At 44.2% G+C, this 27,769-nt stretch overlaps 1 protein-coding gene across 2 annotated transcripts in view; it reads left to right on the forward strand.

Moving 5' to 3' along the window:
* The window catches only part of SLAMF1 (signaling lymphocytic activation molecule family member 1), a 36,756-nt gene continuing 9,333 nt past the window's right edge, over positions 347-27,769 (forward strand). Inside the window, exons 1-4 of one of the 2 annotated variants that reach the window (XR_002343022.1) lie at positions 347-769; positions 9,997-10,335; positions 12,781-13,065; positions 24,382-24,480. Coding sequence is in view for 1 of the 2 variants with exons in the window: in NM_001243820.1 (NP_001230749.1) it covers positions 691-769; positions 9,997-10,335; positions 12,781-13,065; positions 24,382-24,480 (802 nt within the window). In the remaining variant the exon portion in view is untranslated. 2 annotated transcript variants of the gene reach the window in all.

Consider the following 27,769-nt stretch of genomic DNA (forward strand, 5'->3'; position numbering starts at 1 on the left):
CAGAGGCAGCCCCTCCAAACATGGCACAGGGCTCACTAAATCCTATCACATTATACTCAGCAGGGAAATTAGGTTTCTGCCAGTGGACACACCCTTGCCCACCCCATCTCTCTGTGGCTTTGGCACAAGGAGCTGACTTCATGGAGAGGTGTTCTTTGGAATTATGAAACAAATCAGAAGTGAGAGGGTCCATCAGCTCATTAAAGTTCAGTCATCCAAGTTCAGCTTTGAACTAACCCATCCAGATTTGGTGTGGCCTGACAAAACCACATCTTTTTTTTTTTTTGTACTCAAAGAAGAGTTCCCAGACATAACCACCCAGAGAGGTTTGACACCCCCTTTCCTTTCTGGGAGACAGCTAAGAAAGGGAGGAGGGGAGCACGTTTCTGCCCAAAAACCTGGGGATTGGCCAAGATGACTACACTGCTCCCTTCCCGGCTCTTATAGTCTAAGCACCTGACTTTGACTTCTTGGGAACAGCTGAGTGACTTAAGGCCTGAAAAGAGATGAGCAATCTTCGAGGCACAGGCAGAAAAAGTCCCTGTGAGACAGGAAGACTGCTCGTTCCTGATGCATAAACTAGACAGTAGAGGCAGCACTTGCCTGACATGGAGCTCACTCTGCTGTGGCGTCTGTGAGCAGCTGCCAGCTCCTCACCAGGCTGCCCTCCCTCCCTCTCCTCACTGGCTGATGGATCCCAAGAGGAGGCTCTTCTCCTTGAACGTCCTGCTGCTTCTGTCCCTGGCCTTTGAGCTGAGCTGCACAACGGGTGAGTGTTCATCTGTCTCTGGGTCCCATGATTACCTGTCAGGATTCAGCTAGCCCCGTGGACGGAAAGGGGACACAGGGGTGGGCGGAGGGGGGCTGTGATATGGCTCCCTCTTCCTCAGAAGCTCTGAGTTCCGTCTGCTTCTTTCAAAGAGGAAGGAACATTGTGAGTTACTGGGCTCCTAGGTTCTGAGGCTCAGCCCCAACAGTTCTAGTTTCCAGGGAGACCAGGAGCTCTAAACCAAAGGCACCGGTCCCATTATGGACCAGCTTTTCCGGGGGGAGAGGCTCCAGTCAAAGTCCTGCCAGTGGATTGGTTTTGCATGGGTATACCTCTGGCAAAGACCAGGCTAAGGAACTAAGCTGGAGGGATGGAGGTCTGGGAGACTGCTCCTACTCCCCTGTCCTGGAAGGAGATCCTCACACACACAAGTGCACAAACCAAAACATGGCCCAAGTACAAAAAAGAGCTGTTAGTGGGAAGAGAGGGTAGAATTGAAAACCCCAGGCACTGGTCGAGAATAGATAGTGGCCACAGTGTGGTCATACTGGTGGCTACTTTCCTGGAAGAGGTTCCAAAGCAGCAAGAGGGGGAGAAGTCAGGATTTTTGGAGCCTGGGGCTTGTTACGGTAAGTAAGAAATGAAAATTGGGAACCCTCAGGATCACGGCAGCTCCAGTGTAGGGCCAGACACACAACAAAGCGTGTGGAGCCAGGCTCTTCTCCTGTCTTTCTGGCTTGTCCTCCAAAGGCAAGCTGGTATTCTCTGTTTAGTAGTAACGGAGCTCAGAAAAATGTGTTTAAGAAGGAAAAGGCCAAGTGAGGAGTGGACTATGGGCTCACTGTGGAGGGAGGCGAGGATCTCCTCTCTGCTTAAATGCTTTGGGATTCTGTTTAGACTGTGGGAGGAAGCCTGGCACGGAAGTGTCATTAGGGAAGGGGGAAAATCCTGAGGCTCTGGATGTTTTGTTCTTGGGGTTTTTGAGACTGCAAATCCATTACGGACTTTTCCAGGCAAAGCCCAGAGATATGCTAGGGTTGTCAGAGAAGCTGCACTTGGCTCTATCTTTGGCCAGATTCCTAGATGAATAGCCCCTCTTTGGCCCCGCTTTTCCTTGGAATCAGGCAGGCCCGTGGCCCTTTTACCGCCTGGGGTCTAAAGAGGAATAACTGAGCTCAGGACTCAGTAAGCCAAATGAAACCACTTAAAGCCATCACAGGGGGGGAGTCAATTGTTCCTGGGTGCACCCCATTTGTGGCTCCACCATTGTGGGGATACTTCTTAAAGTGATGGGTTTGAATGATGAGCTGGACTTTTCTATCTCTGCACTTGCTGGCCTCCTGGCCAGCCTGGCCCATGGCATCTCCAGTTCTGGTGACAGCTGCTGCTCTGATGGCTTTGGAGGTCACTCATTAGTGTGAAACAGCCCATCCCTATGAGGCGTGTTCACCCAATCAGCAGTGGCTCCCTTCCTTGCGTTCGTCTTCTCTGAAATAGGTACAAAAATTTTAGTGTTTTTATTTTTAAATACATACCCTTTAGTGAAACCCCAATAAAACCCAAACGGAAATGCTTTGCAAGTGGGACAGGTCAGCCATGACAGAGCTACCCAACCAAGAAGCCCAATTCTTGTAAAATCAGTACCCCTCTCCTTCCTATCTCAACTTAGCTCAACTTCCAGTGCCCAGTCAGAATTGTAAAAATCAAAAAGTCCACATGTCCTTTCCCCCAATAATGTGAATTTTCCATTTCCCCCAATGATATTTTTTAATAGACTTCATTTTTTTAGAACACTTTGGGTTCACAGCAAAACTGAGGGGAAGATACAGAAATTTCCCACTACCCCCACACATGGATAGCCTCCTCTGTTATCAACATCCCCCACCAGAGTGGTACATCAGAGGCAACTGATGATTCTACTCCAGTGGGATTTTTATTCCTCCATTCAGGTCCTCCCTACCTCTTTCACACACATGGAGGGAGAGGAGGAGGACAAATGCAGGGGTTTTCGACTTGGCCCAACCTCATGTGTTCACTGGCCCAGTTCTATCCCAAGTTGTAGCTCTAGGCACCTTTATTTCTCAAAAGCTTTAATACTGTGATATAATTCCATCCCCTTCACTGTCTCCAGTGCTGGGCTAGAAATCAGAACCTCAGAATTATTAGGTTTTCACCGCAGATTAACTTTGGACAATCCCATTCACAACTATCTATCAAGGACACATGATGTGAGGTGTGGGGAAAGTAAAATAAACAAGCATAACCTCTGCCCAGAACCTGATGCAGTATCTGGTATATGAGGGCCCTTCCACAAATGTTTGTTGAATGAACAATAATATGTGCATATGTACAACATCCTTCCTATTTACCAGATATTGCTGTAAGCGTACATGTATTACTTATGTTATTCTCTTAACAACCCTAAGAGATATGTGTTGTTATTGTTACCATTACAATTTTGTAAAAGAGGAAAGAGGCACAGAATAGTTTAGCAATCTCTCTGTAGTCACACAGCCTGACTGCGGAGGCCTCAATCCGCGAAAGTGGATAAGATTATGTTTAGGGAGGAAGGGAATGTTAAAAGTTGCATCCAGTTCCCATGGTAAAAATTAGACTATGCTATCTATAATTAAAGCATATGAGTTGAGTTTAATTGATTTGAAATGAAGTATAGGAATTTTCAAAAGATAAGAGAGGCTGATGAAATCATAGAGGAAAGTCGAAGACATTTAAAAGTATTTGATCTGGAATTTGGAAAGTGAGCAGAAACGTCTTTCCTCATGTAAGTTTTCATTTAATTTTTTGTGAAATAGTTTGTTTCTTGGAAAAGTATCACATGTATGTCTATAAAACTTCAACAATATAAAAGGGCGTAGACAAAGGACAAATCTCCCTTCCATACCCCACCCTAGTGTTACCAGTTTTTTGCATGCCCTTCCAAATACATACATCTAGTAAACTGGATTTTTTTTTTTAATGGCTTCACCCATGGCATATAGAAGTTCCTGGGCCAGGGACTGAATCCAAGGACCCTCACCTCTGCAGCAACCCAAACCACTACTGTCAGATTCTTAACCCACTATGCCACAGTGGGAACTCCTCACATTGGATTTTTATAGGACTTGAAAAGCATATTCTAGATGAAGGCACAGATGCAGAAGTAAAGTGCTGTGAATATTCAGAGGGAATGATAAGTGGCCTTTTGTACCTGAAAGCTAGGTTTCCTTGCTAAGGCACTTCCATCTCCTCACCAGGCGGGTGGAGAGAAGGGTCCCCATCATTTCCCTACATAAATACCTCCTTAGGATGTTATAAAGATTATAGCAGTATATTCTAATTTTGTAAAGAGGAGAAATTAGACTCTATGTCGTCATTTTTTTCATTCACTCATTCATTCATTCATCTCGTTCAGTTTTTTTTTTTTTTTTTTTTTTATTCTCTTGGGGAACAAGGATTTATTGAGTTGCTTCTGTGTCCCAGGCAGGTATTACCTGGTGATTACAGTGGTGAACAAAACAGACACAGTCCCTACTCTTGCAAACTTATAATTGAGTAAGGATGACAAACACTGAACCAGAGTTAAAAGTGCGATGAGCGGTATGAAAGGAGAGGTGCAAGGTACACTGGAAGCACATGGTGGGGAAACCAAATCTAAGCCAAGGATCAAAAGCAGAGGCCTGAATAACAGGAGTTAGCCAGGCAAACAAAGGACAGTAACAGGCTTTCAGGCTGGTCAACAGTGAGTGCAAAGATTCTGAGCTAGAAAGACCCAGTGGCGTCAAGGAATGGGACTAGGAGGACAGCTGGTAGGACTTCAGTTTAAAAAGAGACTTAGACATATTCATCTTTTCTTTGTAGGCTTAGCTTTTCCCTTAAGAACTGTGAGCCCTTTAAGTCAGACCTGAAAGACATGCTGTAGCAAGATGTTCTAAGCACATGTGAAAGTGTCAGGGCTGTGCCAAAAAAAAGAAGAAAAAAAAAGAGTTATCATTAGGTAGAATCCCACCTTGTGAAAGGGTTGGCTAATGGCTACTGATTTCAGGAAAATATCCATGGGCCCTGGTGAATCACTCTACTTTCTAAGTAGAATTACCCTGGAAGGAAAATGAGTTGGTGTTAGTAGCTACCAATGTTTCCTCCAGACTCTCTTAGTAAACAGGGGCTGACTGAATCACAGACCCACTGGAAAACACTCATCAGGCAATCGGATGTTTCAGGACTCGTGCCTCTACTTGAAGGGTTTTACCAACTACTTTATAGTCCCCACTTATTTTTCCACCCTTGCTTAGATGGTGATGACTTCACATACCCCCTGCAGACCCGGCCACTCATACGCACTTGTTATATCATCATTCTTTATGTGGGTTGTGTTATGTGAGGGTCTCTTCCTTATGAAGTCTTAATTCCATTCTCCATGATCGAGTCTTCCTAAACCACTCAGCCTGTTCTTCTCATCTGCCCTTTTCCTCTTTCCCCTCCACTTTTCTTTCTTTCTTTCTTTCTTTTTTCTCTTTGATTTTTTTTTTTTTTTTTTTTTTTTTTTTTTTTTTTTTTTTGCTACTGCCTGCCCCATTGTACATCCTCTCTTCCCCTGACTCTTTACCAATTCCAAGTTCTGAAAACAATCATGGTGTAAAGAGTCTGTTGGGAACTTGTGGTTGCCAAGGGGGAGCGGGGAGGAAAAGGGACGGACTGGGAGTTTGGGGTTAGTAGATGCAAACTGTTATATTTATAATGGATAAACAACAAGGTCCTGCTGTATAGCACAGGGAACTCTATCGAACCTTCTGGGAGGGACATGATGGAAAAGAATATAAAAAAGAATATTTCAATGAGTTTAACTGAGTCACTTTTCTGTACAGCAGAAATAGGCACATCATTGTAAATCCACTACAGTTTAAAACAATTTTTAAGAAATTGAAGGAGTTCCTGTTGTGGCTCAGTGGTTAACAAATCCGACTAGGAACCATGAGGTTTTGGGTTCGATCCCTGGCTTCGCTCAGTGGGTTAAGGATCCGGCGTTGCCGTGGCTGTGGTGTAGGCCAGAGGCTACAGCTCAGATTAGACCCCTAGCCTGGGAACCTCCATATGCTGCTGGAGCGGCCCAAGAAATCACAAAAAAAGAAAGAAATTCAAAAAGCTAAAGAAAGAGTCTGTTGGGTTAGGTGGGGGGAGGCTTATGGTCTGTGAATGGATAAAAATTCCATTTCTTTTTTCTCCACATCAAAATTGGTCTAAAAAATCAACAGTATAATGATAATTCTCAACCTTGAGTTGAAGCCCAGACTCCATTGAGAGATGACATTTATGGCCGTGCTCCCAGAAAATGCATATATGCTTATCTATATGACTTTCGTACCCCCTTTCAGGTGGCCCTTGTAGCACATGACATTTCTACTTGCATGAATGGTTCTGATTTTTGGTCCCATCCCTTTATTGGTTGAAGTTTAAGTTCAGATTGCTCTCTTGGGTACTGTACTTACCACATTACCATTATAAATCTGGACAATCAGACAACCATGAGTGTGGCTGGAATAAATTCCAACATGCTCTCCACTTTATCTTTGCAACAGCAACACAAGCACCCTGAGCAACATTCCTTGTCTAATCAATTAAGCAACGGGGGTGGGAGGAGCACTCTGTTTCAAGAGCTGATATATTAGCAATATGTAAAAGAACAAATGGAAGTTTCCGGCGTGGCTCAGTGGAAACCAATCTGACTGGCATCCATGAGGATACAGGTTCGATCCCTGGCCTCAATCAGTGGGTCAGGGATCTGGTATTGCCGTGAGCTCTGGTGTAGGTGGCAGACACAGCTTGGATCCTGCATTGCTGTGGCTGTGGTAGAAGCCAGCAGCTACAAATCCGATTCAACTCCTAGTCTGGGGATCTCCACATGTTATGGATACGGCCTTAAATAGCAAAAAAAAAAAAAGTAAAAGAACAAATGTCTAATTTTCTTTCTATTTGTTAATAATTGTAAGGGTCAACCACTCAAATCCTGCTTTTCTTTTTTCCCAACCTCTGATTCTCTAGTCTGTTCTCAGTTGGGCCCTTTACAAATTCTAACATGCTCTCCACTTTATCTTTGCATTTTGGTGTCGAGAATATCTCAGTCAATTTGCCTGAATTTCCAGCAACCCATCTCAACCACAAGTTAATTACACCTTTTCTAGGAGGCTACATTACTTAAGCATACAGTTTTATTGCACTCTTCTGGCTTTCTTATCAACTAGAACAATCTGAGCTCTCTCTGAGTCATGGTCTCCTTCTTTTACAAACATTGGCTTATGTCAGTCCCATACTGGGCAAAGATAAGTAAGAGAGCTTTTAGTCAGGTTACATGGCTTTCAGCTTTCATAAACTGAACAGATATTTGTTTAAAGCCTACTAAGGGCCACCACTATTGTAGGTCCTAGGGACAAAACAGTATACAAAATGAAATTCTTCTTCTTAATAAGTTGGCCTTCTAGGGATGAGAAAAACAAACAAACAAACAAACAAACAAATATACAGTATAACCTCAGACAGTGACAAGTAAGATGAGAGAGGTGGAGTTCCCGTTGTGGCTCAGCGGTAACGAACCTGACTAGTATCCATGAGGACCTGGGATCGATCCCTAGCCTAGCTTAGTGTGTTAACGATCCAGTGTTGCCCTGAGCTATGGTGTAATCCACAGACATGCCTCGGATCTGGTGTTGCTGCAACTGTGATGTAAGCAAGCTGCTAAGGCTCTGATTTGATCCCTAGTCTGGAAACTTCCATATGCCTCAGGTGTGGTCCAAAAAAGACAAAAAAAAAAAGAAGGGAGATTTTACCCTAAATAGGACAGTCAGAGCAGGTCTCTCAGAAAAGACGATTTTTTTTTTTTTGAGCAGAAATCTGAAATAAAATGAGAGAATGAGCTCTTTAGATGTGTAACAGAAGAGATGAGAGACAGAGAGCAGCAAATGCAAAAGCTCTGAGATGGGAATGTTCTGGATGAATTATGGAACAGCCGGAGCCATGTGGCCATAGTGCAATGAGCAGAGAAAGGGCAGGAGGTGGAGTTGGAGGGATACCAGGGACTGAGTTACTCAGAGTCTTTGAAGCCGTAACAGGGACTGTGGACTTTATTCTATGGGTGCTTAGAAAGGTCTGGAAGATTAAAAGCAGGAGAGACAGTTTTAAAATATTGCTCTCTCCACTGTATGGGTACAGGGACATTAATTGGAAGACAATGGCTGGCTCAGGCCTATGATGATGGTGGTAGAAATGAAGGAGGTTTGAATTCCTCAGATGCCAGATATGCTTTGAAGGTAGAGCCAACAGGATTTGCTGATAGACGGTGGAGTATGAGAGAGAGAGTTCAGAATGATTCCAATGTTTTGGCCTGAGAATTTGGGAGAATGGCAATGTTGTTTGCGGAAGGGGCTATAGAATTGAGTTCGTTTGCTAAGTCTGAGGAGATGCCCATAGATCTACAAATACCAACCTATGTAGGCAGTTTGGAGTCGAGTGAAGGGCTTGGGTGGGAGATGTATCTCTATAAGCATTCCAGAAACATGTCCAACTATGCACCTAGTTAAGTGTGGCTGGGAAAGAGGAGAAGAGGTCCAAGTCCTGAGTCCTGAGATGCTCCAGTATTTAGAGATCTTCAAAAGCAGACATTTCCAGTCAAGGCCACTGAGAAGGGGCAGCCAGTGTGATAAGAAGAAAACCAAGACAGCGTGTTGTTCTTTGGGTCAAATGAAGACAGTGTTTCAAAGGAGGGATGATGAACTATGTCCAGTGCTCCTGAGAAAGCAAGATGAAGCCAGAGAATTGACTTAATATCATGGAGTATACAGTGACCTTGACAAGTCCAATGAATAGTAGGGAAGAATGTCTGTTAGGAGTGGGTACAAAAAAAAATGGATCAGAAAATGGGGACAAAAATTATAAACACACATTAAAGGACTTTGGGATAAAGGAAAATAGAGAAATGGGGAGGTAGCTGGGAAGGAACGTGGGATCAGGTGAGGGGTTTTTAAAATGAGGAAAATTACATGTGGATACTTTGTGTGTTAATGGAAATAACCAACAACATACCATAACAAAAACAAAGTTGTTGATGCAAGGGTGAGGGCCATTGCAGAAGCAAAGCCTTGAAGTAGGTGAGTGCTCCATTAGGAAGCACTTATCCTGGACAGCCTTACCCAGGAGCATAGGCCATCCATCCAAGGATGTTGGTTGACTTGGTCGTGGAAACAAATGGAAGTTCTCTCTTGTTTCTTCTCCATTATCAGTGAAATGAGAAGACCACTGAGGTTGTATATTTGAGGAGAGAGGAGGTGTTAAACAGTCAGCAGTAGGATCCCTCGCAGGTTTGAGGTTTTTTTGGTTGCTGTTGGCTCAGCTTTTTTGAAAAGGAGAAATAAAATAATTTCTCACCCTGGACAATTAAATATCTTAAAAGTTTTTTGGAGAGTTAGCATTCTACAGTTTGAACATCAGGCTTACCTCTTCCCTGACTCCTCATCCCCCAGACTTTTCTCTTTCCTCCTCATCATGAAATGATGCTTCTCTAACCTTGGTCTCCTGGGCATCCAAGCTGAGACTCCCTTTCAGTTACTCTCCATCCTTCATGCTATATATCCAATGGCTGTGAAAAGTCTGGCCGAGGAATTAATTAGGGAAGTCATTTAACTTCTCTGTGCCTTAGGTACCATAACCATAAATCTCCTAGACCAAAGAAACACAGTGTCCTAGTTTGTCTAGACAGCTCTGTCATAAGTAATTTTAAGATTTCCATTGGGGAGTTCCCCTCGTGGCTCAGTGGTTAACGAATCCGACTAGGAACCATGAGGTTGCAGGTTCGAACACTGGCCTTGCTCAGTGGGTTAAGGATCTGGCGTTGCCGTGAGCTGTGGTGTAGGTTGCAGACGCGGCTCGGATCCTGCGTTGCTGTGGCTCTGGCGAAGGCCGGTGGCTGCAGCTCCAATTCGACCCCTAGCCTGGGAACCTCCACATGCTGCAGGTGCAGCCCTCAAAAAACAAAAAAAGACCAAAAAAAAAAAAAAAGATTTACATTGGGATTTTTGAAATATTGAGAATATATTGCGATCCTCATAAACTAAGGAGGTGGCAACCCCCAGGGAGCCCAACAGAAAGAGGAGATCCTCCCGTCTCTTATTCCTGATGCACAGACAGGAGGTGGATCTCAAAGGCTTCCACAATAAGGGTCTTTCTTCTCCTGCCTTTCACAGGTGAGGGTTCGATGAATTGCCCAAAGGTCCTTGGGCGGCTGGGAAGCAGCGTGCTACTGCCCCTGACATCCGAGGGGATAAGAAAGAGCATGAACAAGAGCATCCACATTCTGGTCTCAATGGCAGAATCACCCGTCCACAACATCAAGAAGAAAATAGTGTCTCTCGATCTGCCAGAAGGGAGTTCTCCACGCTATCTGGAGGATGGCTATGCGTTTCACCTGGAAAACATGAGCCTGAGTATCCTGGAAAGCAAGAAAGAGGATGAGGGCTGGTACTTTTTGAGCCTGGAGGAAAACGTTTCTGTCCAGCAATTTTGCCTGCAGCTGAAGATCTATGGTAATAACGGTGGCTTCCCCAATCTACACCAGAGGAACAAGATAGTTCCTTGCCTGAAAACTTAGGCCTCTCCCAGAAGCAAAGGGTATTCAGAGTTGGAAGCAACTTGGAAGATCAAGTCCAGGGCTAAAAGCTGCTTCAGGAGGAAGTTTTAGAGGTTCACAAGTTTTTTCTCATCCAAATTATGCAGTAGTGGAGTTCCTGTCATGGCGCAGAGGAAATGAATCTGACTGGGAAGCATGAGGTTGCGGGTTTGATCCCTGGCCTCACTCAGTGGGTCAGGGATCTGGCCTTGCCGTGAGCTGTGGTGTAGGTCGCAGACATGGCTCAGATCTGGCATGGCTGTGGCTGTGGCGTAGGCCGGCAGCTGTAGCTCCAATTTGACCCCTAACTTGGTAACTTCCATATGCTGCAGGTGCAGCTCTAAAAAGAGCAAAAAACAAAAAAGAAAAAAAGAAAAGAAAGAAAGAAAAAGAAAATTACACAATACTGATAGCTGATTAGCATTAGTTACCTGTACCCCCATTTCCCAAAGGAAAGGAGCCCAGCTGCCTGTAGGCTAGAGGGCCTGGTGCCCCAAGGGTCTCAATTTACAAATAAGATTTTGCTTGAAAAAAGAGGAGGTTTTTCCCCCAATTTTTAAAAAGTTTGAATACCACTGAGCAAGCCCAATCTGTCCTCCACAGATAAAGACTCTGAAGTCTAGAGATAAGTGGTTTGCACGTGCCTATTCACATCTGCATATGTGGTTCACAGCAGAGAGGGTCCTGAAAGGAGAGCTGAAACCCAGCCCACACACCATTCACCAAGCCCTGCCTTTCGCATGAGGACGGCGGCGTCTCTCTCCTGTATGAGGCACATCTTTCTCGCTTAAACAAATCCTCTGGTTATAACATTGTTCAGTTGCAGAACTTAAACTAGAATGAAGATCCATCTGAATTCAAGGCCAGTGCTGGTTTTTTTTGTTTTTTTTTTTGTTTTTTTGAGCCTCTTTAACTGCCAGCCCCTCTTGAATGCACCCAGAGTTTGTCTCTTATGTCCAGAGGCTCCCTTGAATTTCTAGGGATCATAGTAGCCATGTGGGCTGTCCTGCTTCCCCCACAGTGACTTCCTTATCTCTGAAGATGGAATGGGGAGCCCCACACACCCAGTGTTTCTTTGAAATCCTCAGGCACCTACAGGAGAGACAGCAGTACCCTCCTCGCCCTTCCCCTAGCACTAGCATTCCCTCTCCTCCAGCGTACGCAGAGTTCCTACAGCCCTCTATCATGTATCAGCAAGTCCTGGTCACTTCGATAGAGTCCCCAGAGCAAGGCTGCCACAAGCAAGAAGACTAGACATGCATTTTCTGAAACAGGTCACTGTCACATCTTCTCATATTTTATGATCAAATTCTTAACTTGGAAAATATGGGCTCTACAACCATGGTACTCTTCTCAATTCAAAAAAAAAAAAAGGCTGGAATTCCCATTGTGACGCAGCAGAAACGAATCCAGCTATCCATGAGGACGTGGATTTGATCCCTGGCCTTGCTCAGTGGGTTAAGATCCAGCATTTCTGTGAGCTATGGTGTAGGTCACAGAAGTGACTCGGATCCCATATTGCTGAGGCTGTGGTGTAGGCCTGCAGCTATAGCTCCAATTTGACCGCCAGCCTGGGAATTTTCGTATGCTACAGGTGCAGCCCTAAAAGTCAAAAAAAAAAAAAAAAAAAAGAAAGAAAGAAAGATTTTTAGAGTTACACCACCTAGGTTCAGATCTCGGCACAGTTGCTTAGAAGTTGAGTGACATTACATAAGACACTCCACATCTCTGGGACTCAGGTTCTTCACCTATCATAATTTTGGGGAAATTACATTGAAAAGATTAAAGAATGTGATGAGTGTGAAATTGTAGCCTTATGCCTGTCCTATAGTGGTTACTAAATAAATAAGACTTTCCATTTTACCTTAAGTTGATGAGGTTTGTGGCTCATCAGAGTCCCTAAAGCACTTTCTACAAACACACACACACACACACACAAACACACACACCGATGAAATTCCACCACTATTCTTTTAGATCTAGGAAGTAATCCTTTAGCTGAAGACAAGTACCCATGGGGAATTAGCTGACAGCAAACACCACAGAGAGAATACAGGAGAGCAACCTAGATCAGGAAGAACAGGGGATGGGGGGAGCTTACAGTATTGGTAGATGGGGACTGAAAGACAATTTTTTATTCTCTACTTTATCCCAAGTTGGTCCTGGAAAGGAATATGGGCTGGGGCTAGGGAGAGAGATGGTGTGAAGTAGTGGTCTCCACTAGAATTAAATCACACTTTATTAGCAGACCCCCAGGGAGGGAAAAATGCCATTAGGCTGCATTTTCTTCTAGCGAAAAGGTGAAGTCAGAATTCCAGAGGCTTCATTTCAGTGATGGCTTCCTCCCTCCCCCTCCTGACAGAGCAGGTCTCCAGGCCGGAAATTAAGGTGTTGAACTCCACGCAGGAGAATGGAAACTGCAGCCTGATGCTGGCCTGTATGGTGGAGAAGGGGGACCATGTGACTTACAGCTGGAGCCAGGAGGGGGGTGTCATCCTGCCAAGCCCTGCCAACTGCTCCCACCTCCTCTATCTCACCCTTGGCCCTCAGCATGCCGACAATGTCTACATCTGCACTGCGAACAACCCCATCAGCAACCGCTCTCAGACCTTCATCCCGTGGTCCAGATGTAGCCCCAGTTCCTCAGGTGAGTGCCCTGGTGGTGGCTCGCATGTCACATTAAACGATATGCGATCAGTCCCCACCTGGACCAACTGCTCTGCTTCCATACCCATGGCCATCACCTTGATGTTTTTCTCTATAGTTTGTAAAAGCTTCCCATGTGCATTCAGTGAGTTCCCACTGCTCATAATGACCAGGGTGACATGATGTTCAGTTCACAATTGAGAAAACCAATGAGAAATGATGGAGCCAGAGCCCAGGACTCAAGTGGCGATCCTTTCTCTCCCCTCCTGCTTGGTGCCAACTGCAAGGGTGTCCGGGTGAGGGAGTGCAGGAGCAGGTCTTAACTCCCAGGTCCACGCCCCACTAATAATAGATAATAATAGGATAGTTCTACAGCATTGATATGTATTTATCAATCATCTCCACTGCAGAAAATTGGGACTAGATATGATACATGACCTCTGCTCTCTAGCCGTGAGTTATAAAGGTACAACACGAAACATATGCTCGATGTGAAGAACAGGATATTAAAAAGGGCCATATTTTATGAAATGTACTCTGACTTCTGTGGCAGGTCAGATGGCTAGGAGAGTTAACTCTGACTAAGATCTCGACTTCGCAGAAGATGTCACATAGCACTTTATTATGGGCAAAGCACTTTCAACTGAGTGACCTCTTTTGGTCTTTACAATCGCTCTATCGGATAAGTGTTGTCATCATCCTCATTTTACAAATGAGGAACTTGAAGCTCATAGCATGTAAGCATCCTCCTCCAAGTTTCTTCAGCTTATTAGCGGTAGAGTCAGCACCTAAACCTAGATCTTCCAACTGCTCTTCCTCAAGAAAGATAGAGTATCAAGATTCTGTTATCCAAAGAAGAGCTGATTAAGTAAGCCCATCTAACCCCTTGAGATTAGAAACAGAATAAACCACTGAGCCTTTTCACTAATAGATCTTGTGCCCATGCCTCGGGTAGGTTCAGAGACAAAAGAACTACGTCGCTGGCCCTGCAAGGCATTATCTATATCCTGTCATTCTTCTCTCTGCATCCACTGGGGGAAACAGAAATCATTCCAAGGAGACTCCTGCCCACTGTAGCTTTGGTGTATATGTGGAGAGCTTTTCTAGAAGACCAGGGACTAGCAGGTGGTGGTGGGGTGGAGGACAGGGAAATTCAGCCAGATCATGTCTTTCAGCATAGCAACTCCAGTCAGAGACTCCCCAGATGGATGACTGGCAAGGCCCACCTGGCCTGCAGTCTGTGTCTGAGAGTTCTTTGGTGAGCCTAACACACTGCATGTTGCCTCCCCAGCCTTTCATGGCAGAGTCGGCCACCTGTCCACCTGCCCCATGTGTCTGGCTGTTTGCTACCTTGCACACAAGTCACATTCAGAGGCTGTCTCCCAGTTCAGATCTCTCTCCCTGCCCACAGTCATTCAGAGCATGCTGGTGGGATCAAGAAAGCAGTCTTGCATAGTTTAGAGTTTACAGAATGTAAACCCCAGAGGTCCTAGATCCAGTGTGAACCTTCTTACTTATAAAGATAAGCCCTTAACCTAAGACTTAGATTCTTTATCTAAAATAATAACAGCTGAAAGGCCTTAATTAATTACTCTATACCAGTTATGTGGCATCTTATTTAATCCTCACAGCAGCCAAATGGTCTAAGTGTTCCCACTTTACAGATGAGGACATAGAGGTAGGGAAAGGTTACACACAGAGCAAGTGGCAGAGCTGACCTGTCTGATCCTGAAGTCCTCACAGATACTAGTAGAAGAGGTGATACGCTTTAAATGCCTTACAAATCAAAATTAAAATAAGTGTTTTCTCCCTTGGGGCTGAGGAAGTAATAGCCTTCATCCCCGAACAGCCCTCTCTGTTCATAGCAACCCCCTCAGAGTAAAGATAGGGAATGAAAGGTTTTATCCGGATCCATGTCAAAAAAGAGTGAGAATTCTCTTCCTGTTGTTTAATATGGTTTAAGAAAAACTTATCTAGTGCATTGTAAAGTCTTGGCCATAAAGCTTCTGCTAGAGGTACCTAGCTCAGGACATTCTTAAGAAACATGTGAAGATCCTCTGACCCATTCAAGGCACTTTGAGGACAAAGTATGCACTAGGGTGACCTGATTTCCTGGGTATGGAGCAGACTTTTTATGAGGGGTGGTGAGACAAAAGCAGCAGAAATGTGGAGCCATGGGAAAGCCCTGACAGGACCACAGCTCAGGCATTAAGATAACTACTCAACAGCCATGGCACTTTCTTGGGCCTCTGTTGCATTATGGGTGAAATGAAAAGGGTGAACTAGTGAAGTACTTTCCAGAGTAAATATCTTACGATTCAGTTGGTATGTCCATTCATGAGAAATGCTAATAAAGGGTTACCAGGTATATTCCCTTGCTAGTGTATTGTAAGAAAGAGCCACAAACTGAGCTGCTTCCATGACCCAAATGTATTGTCTCACAATTCTGGAGCCTGGAAATCCAAGGTCAAAGTGTTGGCGGGGTTGGGGTTTTTTTTCTGAGGCCTCTTGCATGGCTTGTAGATGACCACCTTCTGGCTGGGTCTTCACATGGTCTTTCTTCTGTGAATGCTCATGCCTGGTGTCTCCTCGTGTGTCCAGATTTCCTCCTCTTCTTTTTTTTTTTTTTTTTTTTTTTTTTGTCTTTGTAGGACTGCACCTGCGGCATATGGAGATTCCCAGGCTAGGGGTCCAATCAGAGCTGTAGCCGCTGGCCTACACCACAGCCACAGCAATGCCAGATCTGAGCCTTGTCTGCCACCTACACCACAGATCACAGCAATGCCGGTTCCTTAACCCATTGAGTGACGTCAGGGATCGAACCTGCGTCCTCATGGATGCTAGTCAGATTCGTTTCCACTGAGCCACGATGGGAACACCCAGATTTCTTCTTATAAACATACCAGTAAGATTAGATTCAGACCCATCCTGAGGACCTCATTTTAACTTAATCACATCTTTTAAGACCCTAGCTCCAAATACAGGTACTGGGAGTCAGGGCCATGACATAAATTTGAGAAGAGATAAAATTCAGCCCCTAACACCACCCTAATGACCTCATTTTAACTTGATTACCACTGTAAAGACCCAGTCTCCAAATAAGGTCACATTCTAAGGACTTCAGCATATGAATTTTTGGGGAAACACATTCAACCCATAACACAAGTAGAGATCCCCTCCCCTGCCTCCAAGGATGGGGAACCACAGCCTGTCAGAACCAAATCACACAGCTCGTTTGTGGCATGCCATTCACAGTATACCAGATTGCCTAAATACGGAAAACAAAGTTTTATTAGTTTGCTGATTTGCGTTTTCAAATGAATATTACTCATTTTTTAAAGACACTGTGCTCAGTTCGATAAAACATTTATTGGGGTTTTACCATGTCCCAGCATTTGCTAAGTGCTGAGTACACAAAGACAAAATAGATACAGTCCTTGCCCTTAAGGAAGGAGATGGTTCTCTATGTAACTAGTTATCCTAGGTTGAATAGTGTAATAAGTGCAAATATTTTGTATGTGCAAGGGAACCAAGAGACGGGAATGACTGACACTGTCTCGGGAAATCAGAAAGAGCGTCATGAGGATGTGACATAAATTAGGTTTTGAAGAATAAATAGAAATGTATTACCCAAGCAGATAAACTAAAGACATTCCAGGCAGAGGGAAAGGCAGATATAATTGTGTCTACAGTCTTGTGGTATCCTGATGGGAACTAATAGATAGTTTTAGATCGAGGAGTAACACCATCAGCTTTGCATTTCAGAGAGAAAATTCAGTGACATGGAGAACAGACTGGGGTGGGGAAGAGGCCGAAGAAAGAGAAACTAATTCTGGAGAGGGCCCATTATTGCAGTCACCCATTCAAGAGATGATAAGACCCGAGCCAAAGCAATGGCTGTTCCTTCAACAGAGACTCCATTCAAGGAAAACCCCAGCCTTGGGATGAAGTGATGGGGTACGAGAGTTTTGCCATCTACAATGAGGACAGTGATTTTAAGACTTTCATTAACTCTAAGTGGTGATGATGGGATGAGAGCAAATGGGATGTGGTGTCAGTACTGTTTCTCATCAGAACTTAAACTGCTTGAGAACGTTTTTGTTCCTCAAAATGTTTTTTTTTCTAACAATTGCCAGGCTCTCCCTCATATGGTCGTCTTTATTCCAATTGCTATGTCAGTGTCTTAAAGTAAGAAACACCTTTGTTCTAAAGAAACACTATTGTTCTAAAGCATCTTTACTGCAAAGTCCAAATCCAAGAGGGCTACGAAGCATTCTCCTAGATCTTGCAGAATATGTTGATATGGATTTACACTGGACAGCGTGTGATTTGCTGCCGTCCTTCATGACCATATTCTAAAATTGTTATGTCTGTGCAAGAATGAGTAATACTCAATCTTAAATAACTCAGCTCAAAGGGAATGCCCCTGGAAGTTCATCTTGAAAAGAGGACCCCTTTCAGTTGATTAGCAAAAAGTTGCCTCAGCAAGTCTGGGTTAACTCAGTGGAAGGAAAATCTGACACCAGCCGGTGAGTTCCGGGGGCTCCCCCTTTCTAACAAGGCCATTTCATCAAAAGGGAGCTCCCATTGTTACAGTCACCTAGCTGTCCCATGCACAAGGCAGGTCTCTCGCTCCCTGGTACTCCCAGTCCAGCAAGCACAACAACCATGGTGAAAGGATGGGATTTGGGCCCCTCTTTTGGACCAGAGCCTTGTCACATGGCCACACCTGCAACACAGGAAGCTGAGAAATATCATCCTTAGCTGGGGAGCCAGGTGACTGGACAAGACTTGCATTGTCGTGGAACGATGAAAATGGCACTGGGGGCACACCTAGTAGCTTCTGCAACACAAGGCTGTGTGGGACAGGGAGGTAGGGGTAAGGAATCTTTCTGGAAGCTGTGAGCTCTGTAATAATTTTTACTTGGGGTCCCAGATCTCAAATTAGTGTATGGTTTTCTACCACCCTTCCCCCAATGCCGAGAGGAAACCGCCAACAACATAAAGGCATCTCTTGAAGATGGCTTATTTCTTCAATTTGATGTTCTCCATGCAAGCAGCCTTGCCAACAGAACCACATGAAAGGCAGGAAAGCGATCTGGCACTCTCAGACCGTTACATTAGCATCTCAGTATCTTCTGGGGTGAACTATATTTGTTGCTCAGATTCTTTTTATTTTCTTCATCTCCCTTAAAGAATAAAGGTTTGGGGACTTGAGAGAGAGAGGCTTTTGTGTTTCTGTGGCAGCAGACTTTCAGAGATAAAAAAGGCCCTTCAGCATTTTCCTTGGAGGCGTGGCCACATGCCAGATTATCAGCTTTAAACCACAGCCAATCGAAGAGAAGACCAAAGGGTGGAGACGCATGCAAAGATCTCTTCATAAATGGCACTGAAGTTCTCCGCCAGCCTGCTCAGCTACCTCAACGAGGCTCCAGGGGAAGAAAAGTCCCAAAGCTCCTGTTTAAGAATGTTCAGATAGGGTTTCTTTGTGGAGGAAGAAGGGGGCCTGTGGACCCCACAACAACGCTGACCTGAGTTCTGAGCATCACCATCCCGAGGGGCCTCACTACATGACTGAGCAAAATGAGGGAGAGCTGGAGTTTCTGCCACAGGAAGTGGTGGTTTGAAAATGGGAACACAGATGGTGCTGAGAGCACAGATGCACACCTCCTTCCTGGTTCCATTTTGTTATTTCACATCTCATGCCAAGTAGGTCATTGCTCATTCTGGTCTACTCCTGCCTTGGGCCCCACAGAAGGTGACCCTGCTTTTCTCCTCAGACCTGCTTATTGTTAGTGCTCTGATCATCCTTAACCAAAAGGTACAGGACAGTCTTTCCCAGCCTCATTCTGTGGCCTCTCATTTAATTTAACTTGGCCCATCACATGAATATTGAGGACCCCCCCTTCCCCCCCCCGCCCCGCCCTACACTGGATCACGAGGAAAGGGGAATATGCATATGAAGCATGAGGTACAGGATGACCCTCAAGGAGTTTACAATCTATATAGGGCTCCTTTACCTTACTAAGTAGAAAAACACAAGCATATGAAAGAAACCACTGCTAGAATTTCTCTTTGGAGGGGCACAGAGTTTGTTTAGGATGGTAGCTTCATAAATGCTAGCAAGCTGAAGGTAAGACCCCTCCCCCAAAAAATACAGCTATGATGATATATTTCTGTATTATAACAGAAGGAGATGTTGCTTGGGCAGATATTATGGGAAGAGAAGGAGAGGGTATGAACCTGTCAGATGATAGGAAACCTGGTTCATGATGGAACTGGCTCCCTGTGACCTCTCAGATCCATAGTATAGGATTCGAACCCATAAAATTCTTTTTTTGTTGTTGTTGTTTTTTAGGGCCACACCTGCAGCACATGGAGGTTCCCAGGCTAGGGGTCCAATTGGAGCTATAGCTGCCGGCCTACACCACAGCCACAGCAACGACATATACGTGCCACATCTGTGACCTACACCACAGCTCACGGCAACACCGGATCCTTGACCCACTGAGCGAGGCCAGGGATCAATCCCGCAACCTCATGGTTCCTAGTCAGATTCGTTTCTTCTGTGCCACGACAGGAACTCCTGAACCCATAGAATTCTTAATGTAGGTTTTTTGTTTTTGTTTTGTTTCTTTGTGTATGTGTGTGGAAACTGATGAAGGCACTGACTCTTGCACCCAGGACAGCCCAGACTAGAACAAGTGAGCTGCAGGAGCAAACACTTAGAGGATCATATGGAAGTTATCCCCAGAAATTACAGAAATTATGGACAGCTTGAACCCAACAAGCTGTGAAAGTAGCATTTTGTCCATATTTATCTGAATTTCTGAAGGCTTCAAGTCCCTGACATTTAGTCTCCATGTACAGATCATAACTGAATAAGAGCACCCAAAAGATAGAAATACTTGGACTTGCCAGACAGATAGGAAAACTAAGTCATAAGCAAATGACATGATGCTGCTTAAGCATCTCTTAACACCAGAGGAAGGACTCTTCTGGACTTGAGATCAAACCTATCTCAGAGTTCCTTGTGTGGCACAGCAAGTTAAAGACTCAATGTTGTCTCCATGAGGATACAGGTTCCATCACTGGCCTTGCTCAGTGGGTTAAGGATCTGGTGTTGCCACAAGCTGCTCCCTAGGTCATAGCTGCAGCTTCAGTTCAACCCCTAGGCCGGAAACTTCCATATGCTGCAGGTGTGACCAAAAAAAAAAAAATCTTCTTGTCCTTCCAATCAACCAGCAATAATTTACCTATTATGTGCCAAGTACTAAAAGAGCTGCAAAAAGTAAAGAGGTGGTCTCTGGCCTCTTAAGAACCCAGCAGCTCATTGCGGAATTGAAACAAGTGGAGTCGACATTTATTTACAACATGCTGGGTGCCAGGCATTGCTCCAAGCACTTTCCATACATTATTGCAGTGGTTCATCAGAATAGCTCTTTCAACTGAATATTTTTATGCTCAATTCAGAGGAGGAAATCAGGGCCCCAGAGGGTATGGGCAGCCTTTCTGAGGTCACAGACCCAGAATTTCAATCCATCTGTCTGGCTCCAAATGCCCTCACAGCAATAACCTCCACAGCAAAGAGAATTCTAAGATGTAGGACATAAACCAAGGTGCTTCAGAGTCTATGGGAGAGGGAAGAATGGGAGCTAAAATGGCCAGGAAAAGTTACACAGAAGAAGATTGCCCCGGGAGTCAGGGCTAGACTGGCAGAGAGGTACCATGGAAGGTACAGCAGGAGAGAGAGTGGAGGACTGCACATGACAGGTGCTGATGGAGGATGGTGAAGGGAGGAGCTGGCACCTCAAAGCACTTTGGATTCATGAGGTCTTCCAGGCATCCCAGCCTTTTGCTGCTTTCCTTGGGAGTGGGGTGGGGTGGGGCTCACCTCCACAGGCTGAAACACAAACTCTAAAGTCTGCAGGTCTCATCTCACCCAGCTCACCCATCATCTCCTTCTGTGACTCTAGGTATACTTGCCCATGTCTCAGTTTCCTCAACATAAAATTAGCAAATTGGGTGAGATTAGCACCATATAGTTCCCTTAAAGTTAAAAAAGTCTATGATCCTTTAACTTAAATCCTTCACTAGTTTCATATTACTTTTAAAAGGTAGGAGAAAAATGAGGGCTTATGAAATATCTTTCAGGACTATGGCCCGGTTTCCTCTCAGACCAAGCCGGATTGGCAGAAGCTGTTCACGAACGTCATAGAACGAGGGGAGCAGAGAGCTTTCATCATTCTCTGACCCTGAAAAGAGAGGGCTGGTGTTACGTCCTCCAGGCCTCAGTGATACGTCCCTATCACTTTAGTTTATGTGCATAGGTGGGCAACTGATCTGTCACCAACAGGCACCAGGGCACAGGAAAAAGGTTCACTTGGCAGGTGTTACTGATACAATTATGTCACCTGCTATTTTCCAGTTTTGTTTTTATTTATTTCTCTTGTGATTTTTCTAGTTTTAGGGGCTCCACCTTGTTGGCTTTATTTTATTTTTATCTCAAATAAATTTCGAGAGAATCATTACCTTTCAAGTTGACGTAAATGGTTGCAGGGTTTGTTCTTAAATTAACTGTTGTTTTAGAAGGTCTCAAAATACACGAAGGAAGAAAAAAGAGGAAATAGTCTCAAAATATAAGTGCCGCTGTGACAATTTGCTGGGTCAGTTACATGGGCTGATGAAACAGGGTGGTACTTAGACTGCTGGCTCTGCTTCTTTATCTCAGGATTTGAAAGGTTTCTCGATGAGTTTCTGGTGTTGGTAACCCTGCATGGTACATATAGATAATAGAATATTACTCAGCCTTAAAAAAAGAATGAAATAATGCCAGTTGAAGCAACATGGATGGACCTAGAGATTATCATGCAAGTGAAGTTTGTGATAGACAAACATCATATGATATCACTCTCATGTGGAATCTAAAAAAACATACAAATGAACTTATTTGCCGAATAGAAACAGACTCACAGACTTTGAAAACCAACTTATGTTTACTGAAGAGGAGAGGTAGTAGAGAGGGATGGACTGGTGGTAGAGAGGGTGTTTGGGATTGGCACATGCACACTAAGGTATATGTAATGACTGGCCAACAGGGGCCTGCTGTATAGCACAGAGAACTCTACCCAATATTCTGTAATAATCTATATGGGAAAAGAGTCTTAAACAGAATGGATGTGGAGTGGCCATCGTGGATCAGTGGTATTGAACCCAACTAGAATCCATGAGGACTGGGTTCTATCCCTGGCCTCGCTCAGTGGGTTAAGATCCTGCGTTGCCGTGAGCTGTGGTGTAGGTCACAGAGACAGCTCAGATCCCACGTTGCTGTGGCTGTGGCTGTGGCGTAGGCCGATAGCTACAGTTCTGATTCAACCCCTAACCTGGGAACTTCTATATACCAAAGATATGGCCCTAAAAAAAAAAAAAAAAAAAACCAAAAAAATTATGTGTGTATGTGTATAACTTAATCACTTTATTGCACAGCAGAAATTATCACAGCATTGTAAATCAACTATACTTCAATCAAACTTTTACAAATGGAAAAAACCATAAACCCTCAATAACCATTCTCTCACCATCATATACACACACCTGCAAAGAGGGTTCTCAGCAACCATAAGCCATTCAGAATGGTCATTCAGGGTAGAGGGCAACTCCAGCCTCAGTATCGATTTGTGCTCAGATTTCACACCTTATATAAATTCAGGAGTCATATGACTCTGCTTGCCCCCTAGCTCTTTGATCAGGTCATATGACTCTCTGTTATAGTTTGTATCTGGCAGAGTTAAAATATATTTAATTTTGGAAAAAGACTCTGTCATCAAGATGTTTACAAAAACCAGTTCAGTTAGATTTCCTGGGATGGCTTGATGTGTGAAAGACTTAGAAAGCAAAAGATCTTTTCAAACCCAGGAGACAATGCTGGTTATCTATCTGGCTAAAGCCCCACTTGGATCTTGGTGGGATGCCTTTTATCCATGTGTTGAGATTTCAGTCTGTATCTTTGGGCAACTCCATAAACATCAGAATTGCTCCTGTTCCTTTGTCACCCACCTATTCCTTCCTTTCAATTTCTTCCCAACAAACCCATCATAGGTTCAACAATAAGCAGACTGATTCCACAATCATCCTTATAAGTTACTCTTATGCACTAATGTTAAGTCCTGACATTATTCTACGTAGAACATGAATGCCAATACTTTAGAACTCTAGTGTTTCAGGTTGGCCTCACTGTTCATTACTCTGGTATAACTTACCCCCAAGCCCACAAGACCCCCTGATTCTCCAAAAGTCTGTCTTCAGTATTCAGCCATGTTTCTACTCCTAGAACAACCTCTGATTCTTGAGGCTCTCTGTGCCTGCTACCTTATCCACAAAAATGAGGGTAATAATAAGAGTATCTACCTCATAGATTAAATACATTAATGAACAAGATGCATTTAAAAAATGCCTGGTCAATTATAAATGCTCAATAATTATCTGTACATGAGCTAAATGTCTTATTTACTTAAGACACGAGCCAACTGTCTTATTTACTAGGGCAAGAGGTCTCAACCACTGTTTTCCAAAGAGCTGCTCCTGGTTCAGAAGGCTTTGGTAAAGCGGGCAAAAGGGAAAAAGCAATGAAAAGTGGATCTCTGGGTGTCAGTAATATTAGTGCTAATATTAAACACAGGAATGATTCAGAGGAAAACGAGATGCTTTTCTTTCAGTTCAGGACCAGTGGGCTCAATACAGCTATTTGCATGGAAGGGCAATAATAGCACTATTATGTCTATTTTTTAAAACGCAAAAGTAGATCTTTCTACCCCCCCTCCCCGCCCCCAGCATCTCATGAGAATGGTGTTGGGAGTAGGAAGACAGCCTGTGGAGCCACCATGTTCCTTTTACCAAAATGAATATAGCACACGTGAGAGACTTAAAAACAGAGACTCTGGGCCGAGAAGTTGATTTAGAAAAAAACAAAGGTAAGTTTACTTTTAGTCATGTAGTAAAATGTCGACGGTGAAGTGAGAATATAGTGGTTACATTCAAGAATCTTGACAGAAATTAAGAGTATGAAAGTCAAATACAGTGAGAGAAATCGGGATAAGAAAACAGATCTGGAACTCTTCAGTGGTCTAAAACTGATCTTTAAAACCATGAGAACAAACGTCTCCTCGAGAAAGAACGTAGGTAGAAAACACAAGGCTAGGTCTCCCCACTTCTGCGTGGGAGGTTTTTTGAGCTCACAGCACTTTGGAGTTTGCCCTTTGACTGTTTTATTTATTTATTTATTTATTTATTTATTTTATTTATTTATTTTTCTTTTCAGAATCAAGACAATGGGGACTGTATGTTGGGCTGCTCTTAGGGGGCATCATTGGTGTCATCATGATTCTCCAAGTGGTAATACTCCTGTTGAGAAGAAGAGGTAGGTGTCTGACAATAAAGAGATCCTTATCAGACTCTGTGGTAAGCAGGGGACCTCTCACCCTGAGCCCTTGCTCTCAACACTGGTTTTCTGCAGGGAGCGCCTTTGCAAAAACACTAGATAAACATATCCTGGGACCTTGCTCAATTCAGTCTAATTCTACGTGTCTTGCTTTATCCCCCATACTAGGCTAAGGGGATAAAAAGAGAGATGAGCCACAGGTAGCTAACAGGGGAGATATTACACAGATAATTTAAATTCATATGACTAATGCTGCAGCAGAATTAGATTAGATGCTGAAGGGGTCCAGATAAGAACCCTAAAATATTCACTAAGAGCAGAATTCAGAAGACTCTTGGATCTTGTTCAAGAAAAGTTATAACTGGAGTTCCTGTTGTGGCTCAGTGGTTAACAAATCTGACTAGGAACCATGAGGTTGTGGGTTCAGTCCCTGGCCTTGCTCAGTGGGTTAAGGATCCGGCATTGCCGTGAGCTGTGGTGTAGGTAGCAGATGCAGCTCAGATCCCATGTTGCTGAGGCTGTGGTGTAGGCCAGTGGCCACAGCTCCGATTGGACCCCTAGCCTGGGAACCTCCATATGCTGCAGGTGCGGCCCTAGAAAAGGCAAAAAAACAAGCGAACAAAAAAAACAAACAAACAAAAAAGAAAAGTTATAACTATGACCAATAAAAAGGACAATTATAATAAGATGTTTTTATTACCCAAGGATTGAAATCTTTCTATAAATTTCTTTTTGTCCTTATGCTATCTTTCTGAGGAAGGAAGGGTGTAGGTGTTTTGTGTCACTTAGCAATGGGGTAACCAAGGCACAGAGAGGCTAAGTGACTCCTGCAAGGTCACTTACTGTAAGTTAATTAGGACTATAACTGGATGTTCCAACTACTAGGGTGTCTTCTTCCAGGAAGGCCCACGAGTCATCAGAGGAGAGCAGAGGGAACTTGCTTTACTAAGATTTTAGCACAAATTCTGACTCGCCTTGGAAAAGTGTGCAAGCCATAAGGTGACTTAAAGCCAAACTAAATAGTTATGGAAAGTCGCCTAGGGTAGACTGAAACCATTAAGATCCAATTACTCCCTGGCAGTTTAAATCCCTAGAGTCAGTATCTCCTGGCCTGTCCTCCAAGTTGTCCTATGATTCAGTATCTCAGGGCGATGTCCTTCTCTCAGCCACACTCTCCACCATCCACCCACACTAGAACCAGAAGGTCTTGCTCCCTGATCAGGACAGACCCCCTGGGCTGGTCTTCTCACCGAGAGGGTGGAACGTGATCCTCGCACCAGCAGCCTGATGCCTGATCTCATTCTCAAGTAGATCAGTGTTCTCCACCTATAACCTTCTTGGAAAAGCCCTTACCTCAGCACTCTGATGTTGGTTTTGCTTATATAAGAAAATCTAGATCACAGCAAGCCGCCTACTTTGTCTCATTTCCTCCACCTAAGAGGTAGCTGGGGAGGAGATGGGGGTGGGGCTATTTAGACAGAAATCATGAAGAGAGCCTATGGGGATGGGGGCAGGGCAACCACATTTGAACTATAAGGAAGCAGTGAAGAACCAGCGATAGAAAACTGAGATTAACATACCTGCACTAACCCTGCTGGTGAAGGTCCTTGGATCCTAACCCACACTCTTTCCTCATCTACATTCTGCTCATCACGTGGTTGTCGCTGAAGGGACTAGTGCTCCCCAATCCGCCACAATTCCCTACCACTTCTCCCAACACGTATGCCCATCCTGATCTAATCGCCATGTATTCCTTGTAAACCAAGAACACACAAAACCCAGCCTCGAACCTGTGGGCAAAACCTGTACTCAATTGCCATACCCTCTGCAAGACTTTGCTCAAGAGATTCTTCTAATGGTATCATCTCCAGAATGCAGCCTGTCTCTGAAGGTTTTCAAATGGACTCTAGCAATTTCGACTTCAGCATTAGATGAACTTACATTCAAATGCAAACTTTGCCACTAACAAGCTCTGTGACCAAACAATTTAACTTCTCCTCTGCAAAGTGGGGATAATATTATGTGCTTCATGGTATTGTTGTGGGGATCCATGAGTCAACACACAGAAAATACCGAACACAGTGGCTCTCGTGGATAGATGATGGATGATAGATAGATAAATAGATGGATAGATACATATATACATGCATGTATACACAGAAAGACATCTCTTCATGTAGGAAAGTTAAAACATCAATATTTAAGTCCTACTGCCAGCAGAGGGCAGCACTGGAAGGATCTGGGAATAGGCTCTGTGGCAAATGTAAGCACTTGGAGTTAAGGTAACATAAGACAACTTTATGACCCAGATGACAGCTGAAAAGGACATTAGACAGGCTTCGCTTTGGTTTTACAGTTATGGCAAAAGAAGAGACCCATTGAGATGACATGTAATGTCTAACACTACACAGCTAAGGTAGATGCCCCAGTTCTAAGGCCAAGACTGTTTCATTGGATCCTGAGGCCTCACAGACTCGAGCTGAGTTGAGCTGTCTCCTGAACATCTATTCTTGCACTGAGGGGGAAAAAAAAGTATGAGACTAGATCATCTTGATCCAGTAGCTTTTTTGAGAAGCAATGTTCAGCCTTAATTTTTATATTTGTCTGACCATTTCAGACTGTCCCTTCAGTTGTAATTTTCAACGTGAGCTGACCTGAAAGACTGAAAGTCCTTAAGGACTGAGGTCTGTTCTCTACAGAATTTGTTCCCTACACCACCTAAGACAGTGCTAGGCAGATGCTTCTAACTGTGTAAATACTCATGGATTTGAACCAAAAGGATACATTTCATAGAACTTAGTCTGCAACCCCTCTGTTTGCTCCTCTCACCACCCCAATCCCTATCTTCCATTCTATACACACACGCACACAGACTCTCTCTCTCTTTCCTCAGCCAGTTATCAGCCTTACCAAGACCAGGCAGGCACTCCATATCTACAGGAAAAATCACACATTGGCTTCTTCTTCTTCTTCTTCTTTTTTTTTTTTTTCTTTTTTTCTTTTTAGGGCTGCACCTACAGCCTATGGAGTTTCCCAGGCTAGGGGTTAAATCAGAGCCACAGCTGAGGCCTACACCACAGCCACAACAACGCAGGATCCGAGCCATGTCTGTGACCTACACCACAGCTCACGTCAATACCAGATCCCCAACTCACTGAGTGAGGCCAGGGACTGAGTCTGCGTCCTCATGGATGCCAGTCAGACTCGTTTCCTCTGAGCCAAGACAAGAACTCCACATTGGCTTCTTTGAATTCTTTGAGCTTCTGTG

This window comes from Sus scrofa, chromosome 4 (genome assembly GCF_000003025.6).
Source record: "Sus scrofa isolate TJ Tabasco breed Duroc chromosome 4, Sscrofa11.1, whole genome shotgun sequence".
In the NCBI taxonomy this organism is placed as follows: domain Eukaryota; kingdom Metazoa; phylum Chordata; class Mammalia; order Artiodactyla; family Suidae; genus Sus; species Sus scrofa.